Source organism: Gymnoscopelus braueri (genome assembly GCF_963280865.1).
Source record: "Gymnoscopelus braueri genome assembly, chromosome: 16".
In the NCBI taxonomy this organism is placed as follows: Eukaryota; Metazoa; Chordata; class Actinopteri; order Myctophiformes; family Myctophidae; genus Gymnoscopelus; species Gymnoscopelus braueri.
In genome coordinates this window covers 45,488,650-45,508,170 of record NC_137616.1, presented here as the reverse complement: position 1 = coordinate 45,508,170, position 19,521 = coordinate 45,488,650, and the positions used below count along the sequence as shown (strand labels likewise).

The following is a 19,521-nucleotide window of genomic DNA, read 5'->3' as shown; positions in this document are numbered from 1 at the left end:
CTCAAATGTTTTACTTAAGTAAAAGTAGCAATACTGCAAAAGTCCAGAATTCAAAATTGACTTGAGTAAAAGTACCAAAGTATCAAAATGTACTTAAAGTACCAAAAGTAGAAAGTACTAAAATGTTTGAAAATAGCAGATCTACAAGCTCACAACGCGTCACGATGCGACGCGTTGTGAGCTTGTAGATCTGCTATTTTCAAATAGCCTATGTATAAAATAGGTCTAAAGTGGTTAATGTATGTTTTATAATGTAATCATTTATATCTGAAAAGTAACTAGTAACTAAAGTTTTCAAATAATTGTAGTGGAGTAAAAGTACAATATTTGCCTCTGAGATGTAGTGGAGTAGAAGTAAAAGTACTGAAAACTGGAAATTCTCTAAGAAAGTAAAAGTACCTCAAAATTGTACTTAAGTACAGAACTTGAGTAAATGTATTTAGTTACTTTACACCACTGGTCCCCAGATGATTAGCTTAAAGGAGTAGTTCTCCCAAAATATGACTTATTTTCTACCAGTTTATCACACACCCCGTGAAGCATTGAATTCAAGGCGATTCTTTTTCCTCTTTTTTTTTTGACACATTCCTGGGACAGTAATTTGATGAGCGGGTGTATTTCCGGTAGGAGACTCAAAGAGACTCCTTTGTGTCTCCTACCGGAATGAGACAAAAACTAAAAAAATCTCCATGAATTCAATGCTTCATGGGGTGTGTAATTGATAGAAAATAATGTCATATTTTGGGTGAACTATCCCTTTAATGTCTAACATAGTTTTGTCACTCAACAGTAAACAGATATACAGTATTAAGTGTATATTCAGGGTATCTGCACATTTATAAAGATACTATTTCATGACTTTTAAGACCCTTTTAATTCCTCTACAATGAAAACAAAAATAAACTAATGAGAATATTACTACGTCAAAAGAAACCAACAAACGTTACTATATAAAGGAGATTCAAACATTGGCTAAATTGTCTCAGCCTCAGCCAAAAGCCTCAGCCTTTTCCAGATTGAATTTGACTTGAGACACTGGCATTGCAAACATGTTTACTTTCTCCACTTGTGCTGCATTACAGTGCAGCTTTCAGACAAATGCCAATCAAGTTGCTCCTGGGTCTGGGGCACATGATGCCAGCAGCCCACCTAGTGAACCTGGGGGGCTACAGGGTTACATCGCCAGTGTGGATTTAGACCCAAGGCAACATGGTTAAGGCCTGTTATACCTTTTCCCTTCCACTTTGGCAGATGTTAGTTGTCGGTGATAAGCCATGACGCACTGTTTCTAAATTCCTGTGTTCCTGTGTTTGATGCCAGCCTGACAGGTACAACAAAGGAACAAGGAACAATGTGAACTGGTAGATGTGCCAATTTCACTATTTGTGAACATATCTGATACGAACATATAAGTTTCGGACAAATTCTGAAAATATAATTCGTAATCTGTCATTTCGAATACTTGAGTATTTATTTGAGTACAGTATATACTGTACTTTGCCCACCACTGCCTGAGGGTGGCTCTAGTCTACTAGAGGAAAGGCCATATGGTTACCAAAACCGGCTGAGTTCCCCATTCAGGGAGAAGGAAGGTTCACAGCAAATGCCATGGCATTAGCAACAGCAATATTTCTTTATATATATATATATATGCGTGGGTTGTATTCCTGTCACCATGCACTGTTTTTTATGTATTTCTCTCATGAAATATCCATCTAATAAAGGCTTTTTAAAAAACTTTTTCACCAGAAGAGTGCCTTGGTTTTTCCTTTGTTGTACCGTTTGAGTGCCCAAGCAAAGAGCACCTTCATGACACTGTTTTGGGGACTTCCGAGTCACTCCAGAGACTTTTTCTTTTAGTTTGTTGTTAGGGACCAACATACCCAGCCAACATGTCCACCTGGGCCCCATGTGGGGCACATGTGGGCTACTTGGGTACCAAGCGGGCATGGGCTTGAACTGGGCAATTGTAGTGGGTTCCATATAGGTTCTATATGGGCTAAGTGGGCGCGGGCTTGAACTGGGCAAGTTTGGTGGGTTCTATGTGGGTTATGTGTGGGCTAAGTGGGCATGGGTTAGAACTGGTCACCCACGTCTGGGTCCCATAAGGGTTATGTGTGGGCTAAGTGGGCATGGGTTAGAACTGGTCAAATATGTCTGGGTCTCATATGGGCTATATGTGGGCTAAGTGGGCATGGGTTAGAACTGGTCACACATGTCTGGGTCTCATATGGGCTATGTATGGGCTAAGTGGGCATGGGTTAGAACTGGTATCACAAAAGTGGGTTCCATATGGGCTATGTGTGGGCTAAGTGGGCATGGGTTAGAACTGGTCACCCATGTCTGGGTCTCATATGGGCTATGTATGGGCTAAGTGGGCATGGGTTAGAACTGGTATCACAAAAGTGGGTTCCATATGGGCTATGTGTGGGCTAAGTGGGCATGGGTTAGAACTGGCCACCCATGTCTGGGTCTCATATGGGCTATATGTGGGCTAAGTGGGCATGGGTTGGAACTGGTCACCCTTTTCTGTGTCCCATATGGGCTATGTACGGGCTAAGTGGTTATGGGTTAGAACTGGTGTAACAAAGTGGGTTCCATATGGGCTATATAAGGGCTAAGTGGGCTTGGGTTAGAACTGGTCACCCTGTACTTGGTCTCATATGGGCTTTGTACGGGCTAAGTGGGCATGGGTTAGAACTGGTCATCCATGTCTGGGTCTCATATGGGCTATATGTGGGTTAAGTGGGCATGGGTTAGAACTGGTCACCCATGTCTGGGTCCCATAAGGGCTATGTATGGGCTAAGTGGGCATGGGTTAGAACTGGTATCACAAAAGTGGGTTCCATATGGGCTATGTGTGGGCTAAGTGGGCATGGGTTAGAACTGGTTACCCATGTCTGGGTCTCATATGGGCTATGCATGGGCTAAGTGGGCATGGGTTAGAACTGGTCACCCATGTCTGGGTCTCATATGGGCTATATGTGGGCTAAGTGGGCATGGGTTGGAACTGGTCACCCTTTTCTGTGTCCCATATGGGCTATGTACGTGCTAAGTGGGCACGGGTTAGAACTGGTGTCACAAAAGTGGGTTCCATATGGGCTATATATGGGCTAAGTGGGCTTGGGTTAGAACTGATCACCCTGTACATGGTCTCATATGGGCTTTGTACGAGCTAAGTGGGCATGGGTTAAAACTGGTCACCCATGTCTGGGTCTCATATGGGTTTCGTACGGGCTAAGTGGGCATGGATTAGAACTGGTCACCCATGTCTGGGTCCCATAAGGGCTATGTATGGGCTAAGTGGGCATGGGTTAGAACTGGTAGCACAAAAGTGTGTTCCATATGGGCTATGTGTGGGCTAAGTGGGCATGTGTTAGAACTGGTCACCCATGTCTGGGTCCCATAAGGGTTATGTGTGGGCTAAGTGGGCATGGGTTAGAACTGGTCACCAAATGTCGACTTAGAACGCGCAATAAAGCGTAATATCTCGATAACGATACGTTTTTAGAATCCGCCTTTCGGATATGTTGTAAAGCTCGCAGAGGCGCACGCGTCGATGTCTTCGCCTTTCTCGTACGACACTCCCACGCAGAGTCCTCTACTTTCAGGGAGCTACATAGAGTGTTAGACCTTTAGACCATAGTGAATGCAAACTTTTAAAAACAAATTTCTCGTAGGAATGTCGGATTGGGACACCAAGGGCATCCACACGTGCGCCTTAATGAGCTGTACGACATATCCAAAAGGCGGATTCCAAAAACGCATCGTTATCGAGATATAACGCGCAGAAGATAGCCCCTTGACCCCAGCTAATTAAGGAGAACCGTAAGGCTGTGTATGACAAAAGTTATATGGGTGCGTTCTGGGCAACACACTGACCCAGAATCTGGTGTTTGATTTTGAAAAATGACTTTTCCAAGCCTTTGAGACAGTTATTTATGATTATCTTGGCCCCTAGGGGTCGTGCAGCTTTGAGACTGGCACCGTTGGATTCAGCGTCAAAAAGCAAGTGGGAATATATATATACATATATATTTTTAAAGCGATTAGAGGGTTAGAACTGGTATCACAAAAGTGGGTTCCATATGGGCTATGTACGGGCTAAGTGGGCATGGGTTAGAACTGGTCACCCATGTCTGGGTCCCATAAGGGTTATGTGTGGGCTAAGTGGGCATGGGTTAGAACTGGTCACCCATGTCTGGGTTCCATATGGGCTATGTACGGGCGAAGTGGGCATGGGTTAGGACTGGTATCACAAAAGTGGGTTCCATAAGGGCTATATATGGGCTAAGTGGGCATGGGGGTAGGTTTGTGCTACTATATTGGCATATTTATCATACCAAAATATAAGCTATGACATAGTAATACAAAAAAATATATATATGGTCACGGGTGGTACCAATTTGTAAAAATATGTGCAAGCACACCTTTTTGTACCTTTTTGACTAATAATAAAATACTGCTGTATTATATGATTCATATCCTTTCACTGCAATAACTAACAGACAAAAAGTTTTTTTGTTTTATAAGTTAGGCTATACTATATTATGTTTACAGCCAGAATAATCCTGTATCATACAAACCAAACCGTGTGTAAATCCGTTGAGAACTCAATGAGTTGTGATGCTTTTCATGGCTCAATGAGCTTGATTTATACTTCGACGCACGACGGTATCGCGCGTCAAAAATCGCCGATCTACAAACGCACAACAACTCGCCTCCACAACGCTTGTGGGCTTGTACATCGATGATCCCGTCGAGCGTGGAAGCGTAGCTCAGTCAGCATAGACATAATAAGCATAGAAAGTGAAGCTCTGCAGTTGGAATGAGCAGCAGCAGTCAGAACAGTTCTATGTGAATCGATATCTATGCGCTGAACACAGCAAACCTACGCACGCACACACGCACGCACACACACACACACACACACACACACACACACACACAGACAGATTACGTTTACGTCTCATCTACATAGAGGCTAGAGCTTGCCCACTTCCAACCCATGCCGGTTAGCCCACATGCAGACCATGTGGGAACCACATGGGCTTGCCCACTTCCATCCCACTCCCAGTTAGCCCATATGCAGACCATGTGGGCCCGGCATGGGCTTGCCCAGTTCAAGCCCGTGCCCAGTTAGCCCATATGCAGACCATTTGGGACCCTCATAATTTGCCCAGTTCAAGCCCATTCCCACTTGGTACCCAAGTAGCCCGCATTGAAACCATATGGGTCCCACGTGGGCGTGCTGGCTGGGAACACGATCCAACACTTATGGTGTAACTCCCAGCATGGTTTAAGGAATAACAAATAATCATCTCTCATCAAAACAATTGGGTTTAGGTGCCTATTAACTAACTTACAAACTACCAAACTATCTCCCCACAGAAAAAAAAGATTTAGTCTCATAATTGTCGACGTTATCCCTGGTTAGTTTATAACTAGGTTCTGCCTTGTGAAAAGAGTAGATCTACAAGCTCACATCCGTCACTTATGCTTCACGATGTGGGCTTGTAAGTCGGCAGTTTTTGCTGCGCAACACCGTCGTACGAACAAGTATAAATCTGTATTCACCCGCAAAATTATGAAAATGGAACCAAATGAGTTACTTAACCGTTCTATCCTTCACATTTAAACAGCAAATAGATTATCTTCTATTGTAAATTTATGCATAAGCATGTACATCATACAGAAATAGCCACTCCAAAAAAGCGTCGTGTTTATTTAACATGTGCAGCTGCTTTGATGATTCTTGATATAGAACATATCAGCGCTCTGTTTTCAGAACCAAACATCTTATAGCCTCTTGCTAAACTGAACCTCAATCAAATGCTGAGCTAATTTTATTCTTACCTTAAAGTTATAAACTTGGTGACTGGAGCTGAAGCAGCAGGTAAAAACAGGTGCAGACAATGGCGACTGTACTTCTGTTTGAAACTTTTCCATAGGGACGGGTCCTTCTTTTTGTGGAGAATATCACATGATTAAGGAAGTCGTAAAATGTACAGGTATTAATCTATAACTCTATGGTATTAATGCCTGTAAAATTTACTCAATTTTGCCCGTTGTGAGTGTGTGTACATAACAATTGGCACCGCAGCATAAAAGCAGCCTATTCCTGGGAAATGGTAGCAGATCATTAGCATTTCAATGTTTCGCCTATCAACACACACACACACACACACACACACACACACACACACACACACACACACACACACACACACACACACTGTCCTGTCCACTGCAGATAGATGATAGAATAGTTGGCATCATGGCTTTGATTGATTGATTGATTGAATACTTTATTTACGTTTGCAAAATTGTACAGTGGTATGATTAGACAATGATGCTAAAAGGATAACACAAAAAACCCTAAGGGCTTGTTTCCATTGTGGTCCTATTTATTCAATTTATCAAGAGGCTAATGATCTGCATTGGTTGTCTGGGTTTTATCTGCACTGCACACAGAGTGGAGGAGTGTTTACTAATGAATGACACTATTTCAGTCATGTCAAATGTTGATTAGTTTTTCTAACTATCAAACACATGATATATCAGTATATCTGTATTTCTGGTGTTTCTAGTTATTTCTTCCTTTGCCATACTATTATGTGATCAAACATCACATAATCAATGGATATCAATGAAGGTTCTGGGGACCTCCAGGGGTCCTTGACAGGGTTCCAGGGGGTCCCCAGCTAAATTATTGATACTTCATCTTCATCATACACGTGCAAGTAAATGCAACATGATAAGTATTTTGATCAGTATTTCGTTGTTATCTCTATGCCTATAGTAAGACAACAAAGTACAGTAAGACAACAAAGGCATTCTGGACCGACAACATTGGACTTAATCATGCCTGATAATAAAACATATTGTTTATTATAGGGGTGTGCCGACACTAATTTCATGATACAATACACGATACACGATATTGGGCTCACAATATTGATACGATACGATATATGGCACTTTGTTATTAGGAAAATATATTGGGGGGGGGGGGGCTTATGAAAATATATGGGGGGGGGGAAGCAAACTCAAATGTAACAGGACGGTATAAATTAAGGTAGAGCCAACTACGCCACCTAGGGAATTGCGCCCTAGGAAATAGTATTTAGAATCTAATTACATTAAACCACCTGAAGACAAGGATATCACTCCCCAAGGTTCGTTGTACTTAAATAATAAAGGCAGATACGTGGATCAATGCAAATGGTAATCAGTTTTATTCACAATATAGATAGGCCTACAAAAGGCAATACCAGGTCAGAGTATCTAATGATGCAGCAACAGCTTAAAATGTATCACTGTAGTTCAGCAAGATCAATTTACTTCTACAGGGCTCAGTGCCGAGGCTTACCAAGGGACAGGGGGGACTGGCTAACCAGCCCCAAGGCACCCCAACCCACAGCACACCAAAATGAAAAGGGTAAAATAATCTAAATAGCACACGAAAAGGAATGGGGATACCACCACCACTGGAGCGCGGGCGTCGCCTGGTCCGCACTTGGGGCCTCAGCACCAGAACCCTAGGCAAAGAGAGAACAATAGTGAGGACCAGTATAATACATTAGGTTAGTTCAATTACATTTCACAGTAGACAGTGCATGACCGGGGGTTTCACGCTACATAATCAATAAAAATAGGCCCAACACCAGGGCAGTCAGGGGTGAAATACTCTCGGCAAAGCAGCAGCGTTGTGTTTCCTCCTCACCAAGCCTGCGCCAAGGCAAAACACACAGTTAGTGCCTGCGGACACATTTTGCATGGTTCAGTCACACATCCACCGCCAGGGGTAGACAACCCGAGGGGGGAGTGCTCTCGTGGAGAGACAGACACTCGGACAGTTGCACAAGACTGTGCTGATGCATGGTGGACAAACAAAACTAAACTGAAGCCCAACAGGCCAGCTTTGTTTGAGGAAGTTACACGTCAGTGAGGACACGCACACGCCAGTGACAAGCGTGGCAACGGCACTGAAGCCCAACGGGCCAGCTTTTAGAACCTTTAGGTCTCTCAGCTCTCCTCGGAGCCGCTCTGTGTCCCCGCTGGTCGGGGGAGAAATGGAGATACACGCATGGCGGGGGCGTGGCTGTCAGTTTGTTTCTAAACAAACTATTCATTATTTTATTCATTCATTCTTCAGCATCTTTGGTTGATCATCTGCGTTACACAAACAGTAAGCCTAGTAAGCGATTGAGCGCAGTTTCATTCACTATGGGGCTAGTGTCTCACAGAACACTAGCCCCATCACGAACCTCTCCTGCCGCTATACAGCTCCGAGATGAGGTCTCGATGAGATGAGCACTGTATTGACTAGGCTAGAGCCGCTCTGTATCCTCAGTGGGCGGGGAGAAATACAGGCATTGTATCACCAGCAGTGTTGCCAGATTGCAAGAGAAATAAGCATAATAGAAAATAGCCCACAATGCGTCTTCATCAAGTCGCTTATAATAAGCAGACATGGCAACACTGATCAGAAGGAGCCTCTCCCGCTCTGAGAGAACCTAAACCCGGCCAGAATTCAGGCTCAGCCCCCGCAGACACCCAGTACGCTGAATGACCATAGCGATTTTTTGAATTTCAATAAATAAGCTTAAACAAACTGCTTCACGTGAACAATGTTGGTGTAACTTAGAGATTTGGGTGGGGATATATTTTTTGTATGCACAGATTTACAAATAAAATACATTTTCATGTCAAATCTATTTCCTGGTTCAGAGGTGCGGGCCGAGGGCACTGGGGAGAGTGTGCTAGGCTCGGCTCGGAGACGAAAAGTTTCTCTGTGGATCTGACCACTTAACACGTGCCGTGTTAAGTGGTCAGATGGGTGGGCCGTGAACGCTTTGGAGATTGTCAAGTGGGCCCTTATCCAGAAAAAGGTGGAAGTCCTGAGGCTGCATCTAGCTTTAATCCTCTGTTCACCTGCAGCAAGAGCACTGTTTCAGAAGTTGTTTGCTATGGTGAACATTTATTTCATTCAGCATATTTTTTTGCATTTTAAGCTAAATTAGTTATATCCGTGGACTTAAAATCATTGTTTTATAATTTGATAGCTCTGCTGCCCTGGCATTTGGCCTCTGTGCCCTGACTTTTTTCTTTTTTTAAACACAGAAGGCCAAGTGGCCTAAAATGACAAAATTCCAGGCCTGTTGTGGACCATGAATTAAGTTGGGTTATTGTGGTCATGCAACAGCCTTTTGTGTTGATGCAGAACAGCATTATGGACTGTGCTCAAGTAGTCTCACGTAGCCAGACAAAGTATTCCACAATCTCCGAACGCTATATAGGGCAAGGGCGCCGATACTGTGGGTGCCTCGGGGCTAAAGCACCCAGGGGAAATGAAGAGCACCCATCACAAACTCATCACAAAATAGAACAAACCCGGAAAATAACAGCACATTTTGCATGTGCGGACCGGCCGCACGCGCGCTGCGCACGCGTCCGTTGCGCACCCAGAAGCGCGGACATAAATCGCCGCCCCTGATATAGGGAATGGGCGAAGGGAGGAGCCAGGCTCAGAATGACGTAGTTCCGGTCGCCATTTCCGTGGGGTACTGTAAATAAATAATAAAGTAGCCCACTACAACATTGACAGTTACTAATTACTTTGCAGATTTTAATTATTATAAACAAAACATACATTTTCAGCCCTGTTTAAACTTTGGCTATTTGAAAATAGCCGATCTACAAGCTCACAAGTTGCTATAGATCTGTTTCAAAAGATGTTTATACATTTTATACATATATGATACCTTGTGAAACGGGACATTCTACATTCTACATTTAAGTATATTTTGATACCAATACTTTTGTACTTTTACTCATGTAAATTTTGATTACTGGACTTTTGCTTGTAACAGAGTATTTCTACATTGCAGTATTGATACTTTACTTAGGTAAAACATTTGAGTACTTTTTCAACCAAACGGTCAAACTCTGATCTGACAGCCGATCTTTACGTTATCATCCTATTGAATGGGGCCATTATCACCGTGACAAAAGTGACAACAATCTTTTAAGTACTATTTTCATGAATTTAAATTTAGGGGTTAGAGGTTAGGACATCCACCTTCCAATAGGAAGTAACATATAAAATATGCTTTTTTATATATTTAACTTTGTATTATCTCAATGATTGTATTGTGATTAATTAGACCATAATATGATATTAGTACACAGTAAAGTCTGAATACTAAATTGTTTTTTAAAGTGTGTTTTTCATTGTGGGACAACTTTTAACCAATCTTAGGAGTTATATATTATTTCCCATTGAAATGGGCTCTTACACTACACCTTTTTTCCTTTTTCTCCTCTCTAAATATAGCTGTTTGTATTTGTTGATGACATGTATTATGTGTTCCCGAATTCTATGCTCTGTACATGGATGACTTGAATACATAAGACCACAATGGAAACAAGTCCCAAGGAGTGGACTTTTTTTTGTGTTGGCCTTTTAGCCTAAATGTTTTACTGTCTGTTTTTTTTTTTTTTTCTTTCTTTCTTTCTTTCTTTCTTTCTTTCTTTCTTTCTTTCTTTCTTTCTTTCTTTCTTTGTTTTTTCAGTGACAGTTACACACTTCCTCCACCAGGTGCGAAAGGCATTATGGCAACAGTTCCTTGACCGTGTAATGCGCATGTGTGAAACATGTTACCCCAGAAGTACTAAGTGCGTATCATAACCCAGCCCCCAGACCCAGTGGTTTCATAATGAAGCCGAATGGACATGCTGGCCATTCATGGTACTGCAGCTTAAAACGGCCTGGGGCTTCTGTCACGAACGAGCGAAAACAGTTTCGACCAATGGGCTCGACTCACGAGCGTGCGCACGAGCTTGCGCACGGGGCTGCGCACTTCTGTGACGCGTTTTGCGTCACAGAAGTGACGCACAGAAGCCCCAAATAGGCCTTGCCCACCACATTACACAACACGCAAGAAGGGATGATTTCGGCCTATGCTGTGTGAGCAACTCAATGCAAGTGGATGGGAGGGGATATCGGGTGCCCTCTCTATTATTTTCATCTCTATGATCATAACGCACCATAGCGTTGTTCAGCGTGGTCATAACCGATATATATATATATTATAACTCTATAATTATAACTCTTAACTCGTCGCTGTGAAAAACGTGTCATAAAGGAGGTAACAACGTGTCAAATGGAGTCTGTACGGCTGAAGATAAATGAACACATGACGTCGGTGGGAGAGGAGATATTGTGTGTTTTGGACAAACAGCAGCGTGGTGCTGATGTTTGTTGTGTGAAGCTTGTCAGAGTGTTTGTGTTGGAGCGCCTCAGTGCGGCTGCAGAGTTCATGTGCAACCTCTTCCAGAGAGAGATAGAGACACTAGAAACTCTGCTGGAGAAACAAAACAAACTGCTGGACATTGATTTTGATATGGACATCGATCTACACACTGCAGGTATGTCTGTTACACACACAACATCAAACTACACACTGCAGGTATGTCTGTTACACACACAACATCAAACTTACATACAAAACATCAAACTACACACTGCAGGTATGACACAGTGTTTACATGGTGAGGTGTTGTTAGGTTGTAGATCTGTTTTAGGGATCATTGCTTGTAGATCAATAAACCAGCCAGTATACTCTGTTTTGATGACTGAGTTTTACTCCTCGTCCCACACTGCTGTGATCATTTCTGTAGCCTATCCCCCCTCCACACACACACACACACACACACACACACACACACACACACACACACACACACACACACACACACACACACACACACACGGTTATGGAATCCAAATGATTCGAATCCATCGCCACAATTGAGTTTGCTACTTTTTGAATCAGAATTCTGAAAAGTAACAGTTTTGGACATAAGAGGTTTCCACCTGACGGCAACATAGCCTACTTCTGTTATCAGTTTCAGGATCATAAATCTGTTATCAAACTGATTGGTTGATTCAAATATGAAATAAAAAAATACTGCTACTACTTTTGAAGAAACATTCAGGTTCATAATATGAATGCATTTAGTCTGGTTCAGTTCTATTCATGAGTGTTCGGCTGTTTATTAAGTTATAATAGTAATAGTAATATAGTCTTTATATATAGTTTAGTCCTTATTCATGTCGCATCAAAGTCCTTGTTATTTAAGTCCTTATTCATATCATAATGTCCTTATTATTAAAGTCCTTTTTCATATCAGTCCTTATTATTAAAGTCCTTTTTCATGTCATAAAGTCCTTATTATTAAAGTCCTTATTCATGTCATATAGTCCTTATTATTCAAGTATTTCTTGTATTCCTTCATTCCAGACCAGTGTGGGGAGTCCAGTCTGCAGGTGAAGATCAGTTCTCCAGCCAGGACTGTTTCTGTTAAGCAGGAACCTGAAGACCACCTGGATCAGGAACCTGAAGACCACCTTAATCAGGAACCTGAAGACCACCTGGATCTCAGTAAGTTTCTTTCATTGGTGAAAGTGGGCCGGTACGGAGGGTGAACCGATATGAATCGGTTATCGATTTAAGCATTTACAATGTGACTACATGGATGCATGGACCCCTGCATCTATCTAAATACCATCAATCGGACGATGGTTCGGTTGTAAAAATATTAATGGGTTCACTGAAGCTGTGCAGTTAATTCTACTTCAGTATTAACTAACCTGCTTCAGAAGACTAACTGATCTAACATTTACAAGTCATTACTTTCAAAATAATAGGGACTGCCTTTCATTCTCACTCGTCCTGCATCATCTATGACAGCGGTTCTCAACCTGCTGGTCCGGACCCCCAGGGGGATCCCTGCATGATTTTGAGGGGGTCCCCAGATAACCATTACTGCATCAAAAGTAATCAACAAACTATACTATAAAATCTGGTCAAACATTGGTCAAATCGTCAAATAATTAAAGAAAGAGGCGACACATTGTGAAAGTAGCCGATCTACAAGCTCACAACGCCTCGCGTTTGACTCTGTAGAACCGAGTCAAACTAAATGTAATGCCTCAACTCCTACATTCCTAGTGCTTGTCAGGGTGGGGGGTATCCAGTTCAAATATGATTATTTTGGGGGGCCACGGCCTGAAAAGGTTGATAACCATTGTTCTATGAGAGCGCTGCAATGTAAACAAACACCGGCCATACTATTTACAGCACAGAGTGCAGTTAGTGCACCGTCATTTATTTATTTTTTTGAAGATGTGAGCAAAGAGTAATCTGTTGACACTTTTTCCAGCCACAACTCTGCACTGAGGTACTGCAGTGGAGTAACAAGATTCAAACCTTTTTATAGAGTCTCATTGTGTCTTTTTCCTAGACTTCCTGCACGTCCCTGTGTGTAAAGAGGTTTCACTTGAAGAGGAGCAGAGCCCCAGTCTGGTCCAGGAGGAACCACAACCTCCACATATTAAAGAGGAACAGGAGGATCTACTTCAAAGACCAGAAGAGGCTGGTGGGTCAACGTTGACATTACTAGCATTTAAAAGTGGAGATAGATGCATGACAAAGGTGCATATTGAATAAAAGAGATATATGTCTCCGCCAGGCCAAAAGTCATGGCGAGAGAGTATGTTTTGCACCCTGTCCGTCCGTGTGTGTGTGTGTGTGTGTCCGTCCGTCTGTGAACAGGTAATCTCCGGCACCGTTGGCTTGATCGCAGCGAAACTGTGCACACACACTCCCTGGATGCCAATTCAAAACCTTTGCCCCAATTTGATCACATGGGCCTGTTATAGCGCCACCAGGAGGCCGCTTTGTGCAAAACATTTTTTTTGACACCACTCCTACAGATTTTGCCCAAACGTCACGCGAATCGGTACACAGTATCTCTATAGTCACACAAAACGGGTCTTTCAGATTTTTCATATTCCATCCTGATTGGCTAAAAATGGCTTCCAAAGTTTGCAGGAGTGCTCCGTTTTGAACAAAATGCCTCAAATCATGAACGAGAGAGTATGTTTTGCACCCTTTCCGTCCGTCCGTCCGTGTGTGTGTGTGTGTGTGTCCGTCCGTCTGTGAACAGGTAATCTACGGCACCGTTGGCTTGATCGCAGCGAAACTGTGCACACACACTGCCTGGATGCTAATTCAGGACCTTTGCCACAAATGTTTCACATGGGCCTGTTATAGCGTCACCAGGAGGCCGCTTTTTGCAAAACTTTTTGCAATTTTTTTTTTAAAGTACTCCTACAGATTTTGCCCAAACGTCACGCGAATCGGTACACAGTATCTCTATAGTCAGTACACGAAACGGGCCTTTCAGATTTTTCATATTCCATCCTGATTGGCTAAAAATGTCTTCCAAAGTTTGCAGGAGTGCTCCGTTTTGAACAAAATGCCTCAAATCATGAACGAGAGAGTATGTTTTGCACCCTGTCCGTCCGTCCGTCCGTCCGTGTGTGTGTGTCCGTCCGTCTGTTAACATGTAATCTCCGGCACCGTTGGCTTGATCGCAGCGAAACTGTGCACACACACTCCCTGGATGCCAATTCAGAACCTTTGCCACACATTTTTCACATGGGCCTGTTATAGCGCCACCATGAGGCCGCTTTTTGCAAAACATTTCTTTTGACAGTACTCCTACAGATTTTGCCCAAACGTCACACGAATCGTAACAATATCTCTATAGTCATTACACGAAACGGGTCTTTCAGATTTTTCATATACCATCCTGATTTGCTAAAAATGGCTTCCAAAGTTTGCAGGAGTGCTCCGTTTTGAACAAAATGCCTCAAATCATGAACACAGCTTGCAATTTTCGTGAAACTTTGCACGCACATTCCCATTATGCAGAGGAAGAAATGCCACTTGAACATTTTCACATCAGCCTCATGGTGGCGCTATAACATGCCGATTACTGTTTTTACCTATAACTGCACCGATCTGTGTAAAACTTTGTATGTGCACTCCCTAGAGGTCAGGGAAAAACCTTTGCCCTGCATTTTTCACATCTGCCTTTTATAGCGCCACCAGGAGGCCGACTTATAAAACACATTTTTTGATATTGCTCCTTTACATTTTATCCAAATTTCACGCAAATCGGTAGACATGATCTCTATAGTCATGTGATTAGATTTTTCATATTCCATCCTGATTGGCTAATATTGACATCTAAAGTTTGCAGGAGTGGCCCGTTTTGAAAGAAATAATTGCGGTGAAACTGCACATTTGCACTACGTTGACGAACAAATGCCACCCTTTCAACGTTGCGCTATTATAGCGCCACCAGGAGGCCAACTTATATAAAACAATTTCTTTATATTACTCCTTCAGATTTTATCCAAACATCACGCAAATCGGTACACATGATCTCTATAGTCAACTGATCAAGACGGATCCGTCCGATCCTCCTGATTTTTCACATTCCAGCCTGATATGCGAATTCCGAACATTGCTGCCCCACACTATCCTACCTGACCTGGCGGAGACCTGTGCTCCGAGGAGCACTTTTTCTAGTTCACTTTCAAACATGTTTGGGTCATTTTAATGTCTACTCAGGCTTTTGTGAGCACCCCCATAAGTTGCTCGATTTAGATAGAAATAGCCAGAAATGAGTTAAAACTCCATTTTAACCATTATAGATTAATTGAAAATACCCTTCCTTGGTTCTGGTGACTGATATTGTCCTTCTAATGCGTGAGGAGACTGTGTAATGTTTTGGGAAAATGAACAAAATAATAATAATGGAGAAAAAAAAAAGAATTGTAATTGAATAAACACGGTGTCCTCACGCTTCTTAGAAGGACAATATCAATCACTAGAACCAAGACGGGTGTTTTAAATGAGCCTAACATGGTTAAATTCAATACAATGGGTTTGTATAGAAAGGGGCATGTCTGTTAAATGAATGAATATCAAAACTGTTTGGGGTGAAGCCCAAGTAGACGTTAAAATGACCCCGAACATGTTTGAAAGTGAAATATCTCTTTTAGGGTCCCGGTTTGAGGGGCTGAATATATGGTCACCCTAGCCACACCGTTCCCATGTGAAATCTACATAGTTCTCACTCTTTTGGCTGTGTTTCCTTTTCTACATATCGTTGCTGTCGGGCAGAAACCTTGTATCTCCATATTTTAACCTTTTTATCTATTTTGTAAATTAATGCCATTCATCATATTACAGTGTCACACAAAAGTAGCCGATCTACAAGCTTTTGATCTGCTATTTCTGTAACTTTTTAATTAGAATTCTGAAAAGTAACAGTTTTGGGAAAGAGGTTTCCACCTGACAGCAACAATATTATACCTACTTGTGTTATCTATTTCAGGATCATAAATAAATATAACAAATATCAAATATGCAATAAAAAATACTGCTTGCTAGATATTCTTTCATTTGTAGATTAGATTTATATATATATTTTTTAAAGACATTGGGGACCATCAAGGTGAAGTTACAATAAATGAATAATCTACACAAAGCTGAACACAAGGGAGGCACTTGCACATAGCAACAACTACTAAAATAAAATGGAGGAAAAAGAACAGTGGCTGCCCTGCTGACCACGGCCCTGTGCATCACCCGTTCAGCCTAAAATGTACAAACACACCAATTAATCACTAAGCATATACAACCCATCATCATTTACATAATGAATACAATTATACTGGTAAGCCCAAATTCCTACCTCCTAGGCCCGAGGCACATATATACCAAACAGCTAGGAGCTTGGACTGACCAGGACCTGCTCGTCTGGCACTCTCAGGCTCAGCTAATGCATGTTGATTTCCACAGAGCACCACAGGGAGAGGTCTACAGCATCTAGAGAGATGTCCTCCAAAAGATATTCAACGTTGTCAGAGGAACAGCGAGAGATGGACGAGGGACGTGGACGGTTTGATTCAAGGATGCAACCTGTAGTAAAGTTGTACAGGATGGGTATGTAGTGTTTTATTGTCTCCGCCAGGCCAAAAGGCATGGCCGGGACTATGTTTTGCACCCTATCCTTCCGTCCGTCCGTCCGTCCGTCCGTCCGTCCGTGTGTGTGTGTGTCCGTCGCCCCCTCAGTCTGTGAACAGCTAATCTAGGGTGACCATATTCTGAATTCCCAAAAAGAGGACACCCAACGAATGCATGCGTTCCGTACGCTTAGCCTCTATAACTGGCTCCATCTCTGCTGCACTAGCCTCAAACCAGTCTGCGTTCCTTCTCGTTCTCTTTCCATATGCTACAATGGCTTGGTCATAGATGGTGTCACGTAGGCAGTTCCACTTGTCCACAGCACACTGCTGGCTTGACGCACAGAGTTCTTGGTCGAGGGAGGAGAGGAAGCGCTGTGTGACAGCCGGGTTGGTAGAACGGCTGGCGTTGATGCGTGGATGGGCCTTCTGCTTGGTGTGATGGATCTGCTTTGGCTGTAGCTTGACCTTGCTGAGGACTAGTGCGTGGTCTGTGTCACAGTCAGCGCTGTGAAACGTCTGTGTGAGATGTACACTGTTAAGTGCCTCTCGCCTCGTGATGATGAGGTCGAGCTGGTGCCAACGTTTAGATCTGGGGTGTCTCCAGGAGACCCTGTGCAGAGGCTTTGTCTGGGAGAAGGTGTTGGTGATGCAGAGCTTGTGGTAGCAGCACAACTCTAGAAGACGCTGTCCATTTTCGTTTATGTTCCCCACTCCAAAGTGACCAAGACAGTCTGGCCAGGATTCATGGTCAGCACCTACCCTGGCATTGAAGTCTCCCAGAAGGAGCAGATGCTCATTCTTCGGGAAGGTGTTGACAACCGCATTGAGCTCCATGTAGAACTTATCTTTTGACTGTGATGGTGAGCAGAGAGTCGGGACATAAGCACTCAACAGGTAGGCTGGCCCGCTACTGGTGGATAGGCGGATTGCAAGGATCCGCTCAGAGCCTCCTGTCGGTGGGTTTATCATGGGAAGTAGAGTGTTCTTCACAGCAAATCCCACGCCATACTCCCGGGTCTCCTCTGCGCTCTTGCCCTGCCAGAAGAGAGCCACAGTCAGCGAGACGTGTCTCTTGGAGGGCAGCGATGTCAACATTAAGTCTGTGGAGCTCGCGGTCGATGATGGCTGTCTTTCGCGAGTCATCAATGTGGTCAAGGCTGTCCGAGAGCCCTGTGCGCATGGTTCTGACATTCCAGTTGATACTCGAAGAGCTGGTATCTTCGTTTTCGTTATCTTCGTTTTCATCCTGTTTTTCACTAGTGCAGTGTTGACATCCGCTAGTTGTGCTTTACCCTATGCCCCGCCAGGATGACGCTGGCACTGGGGGGTTGGCACACGTGGCGCCCCATTCCCTTCGCCAGACGGGTAGGACTTAGAACCCGTAGACTGCCAGCTTCCGTGTTGTTTCCTCCCTCCAGGGGGAGGCTGGAGTGACCTCTCCATGGCGCAAGCCTGGGCAGGGAGTATGGAGATCCTGGGTTGCCCAATCATCAGAATCCCCCTCTCGGCCGTGCTGGTGTGATCCAGGAGAGCAGGGCAATACATCTGGCATCAGCTTGGCTGCAGGAGCTGCCGGCAGGAGGTCAGCAGTGACAGCCGCCTTAGGGGCTCCACTCCTGATTATCTGTCAGGGTTTACTCCCATAGCCTTTCCTTCTCCCAAAGGTACCACAAGGCAGTGGGGGGGGGGGGTACTATTTGACCCATAGGTCATAGAACATAAGGACTTTAAAACTTAGTTCAACTGCATCAAAACTAACATTCTGATATCAAAGCACAGTTAGTCAATCATATCAGGTTGGTGCCTCAAATATACCATGGAATATAATATATATTTTCCCCTTTATACAATTACCTTCACTTTCAGGTTATCCAGGCCCAAGCACTCTGCTGCAGCCTGGAGTACAGCTGTGCGGTTAGCACTGTTCCTGAAATACAGGTGTAGCTGCTGTAGGAGGTCCCTGAAGGAGTCCATATAAGCCACTCCTGAGGATGCATCTTTGCAGCACAGGGCGAGGCGGTGGCACAGGCAACTGGCACTAACCATGGGAAGGTGTCCTGTAGCTGCTTAGCTACCCCATTCAATCTCCCTGTTCAACAACAAAAACAGATGTTTTATATTAATGATTTTGTTTTTAAGCAGTAAATGTCAACCTTGTTTTTTTTTTGGGGGGGGGGGGTAGTTCATACCAGTCATGACTGCTGCTCCATCTGTCCCCAGGCCGTAGATCTTATGGGTGGGAATATTCTTTTTGTTCAGGACCTCTCTTATGGCGTGGACAAGAACTGGCTGTAAAGCATCCCCTCCTTATCCATGTATCTGATGAACAGAGAGCATATATTAAACACAAGATCATGTATTCAAAATCATTTTAATTATTAGATAATTGTTGCCAGTCTCTGAATAACATTTTACCTGATGTGTATATCAAGCTGTTTCTTAACAGACACATCTGTGGTCTCATCCACTTCCAGACCAATTGCCACAGAGCTACAAATGTCTTTGAGGATTGGCTCCTCAACAACAGTGCCCAGGATCTCCAGCATCTCATCCACAATTCGGAGTGATGTATAATTGGTTCTCTTCCCAATCTTAAAGAGACCAAATGAGCCCAGATTAAATATTAC

The 19,521-nt window shown here is 43.4% G+C and overlaps 1 protein-coding gene across 1 annotated transcript; it reads left to right on the top strand.

Annotated features, from left to right (window-relative positions):
• Positions 1-9,507: 9,507 nt before the first annotated feature.
• LOC308103014 (uncharacterized protein) lies at positions 9,508-16,339 on the top strand (the record flags this gene model as incomplete). Its single annotated transcript, XM_080452866.1, has 5 exons — positions 9,508-9,566; positions 11,285-11,433; positions 12,309-12,449; positions 13,312-13,446; positions 16,335-16,339. 5 exons carry the CDS (start codon positions 9,508-9,510, stop codon positions 16,337-16,339), a joined length of 489 nt encoding a protein of 162 aa, XP_080308992.1.
• Positions 16,340-19,521: the final 3,182 nt, after the last annotated feature.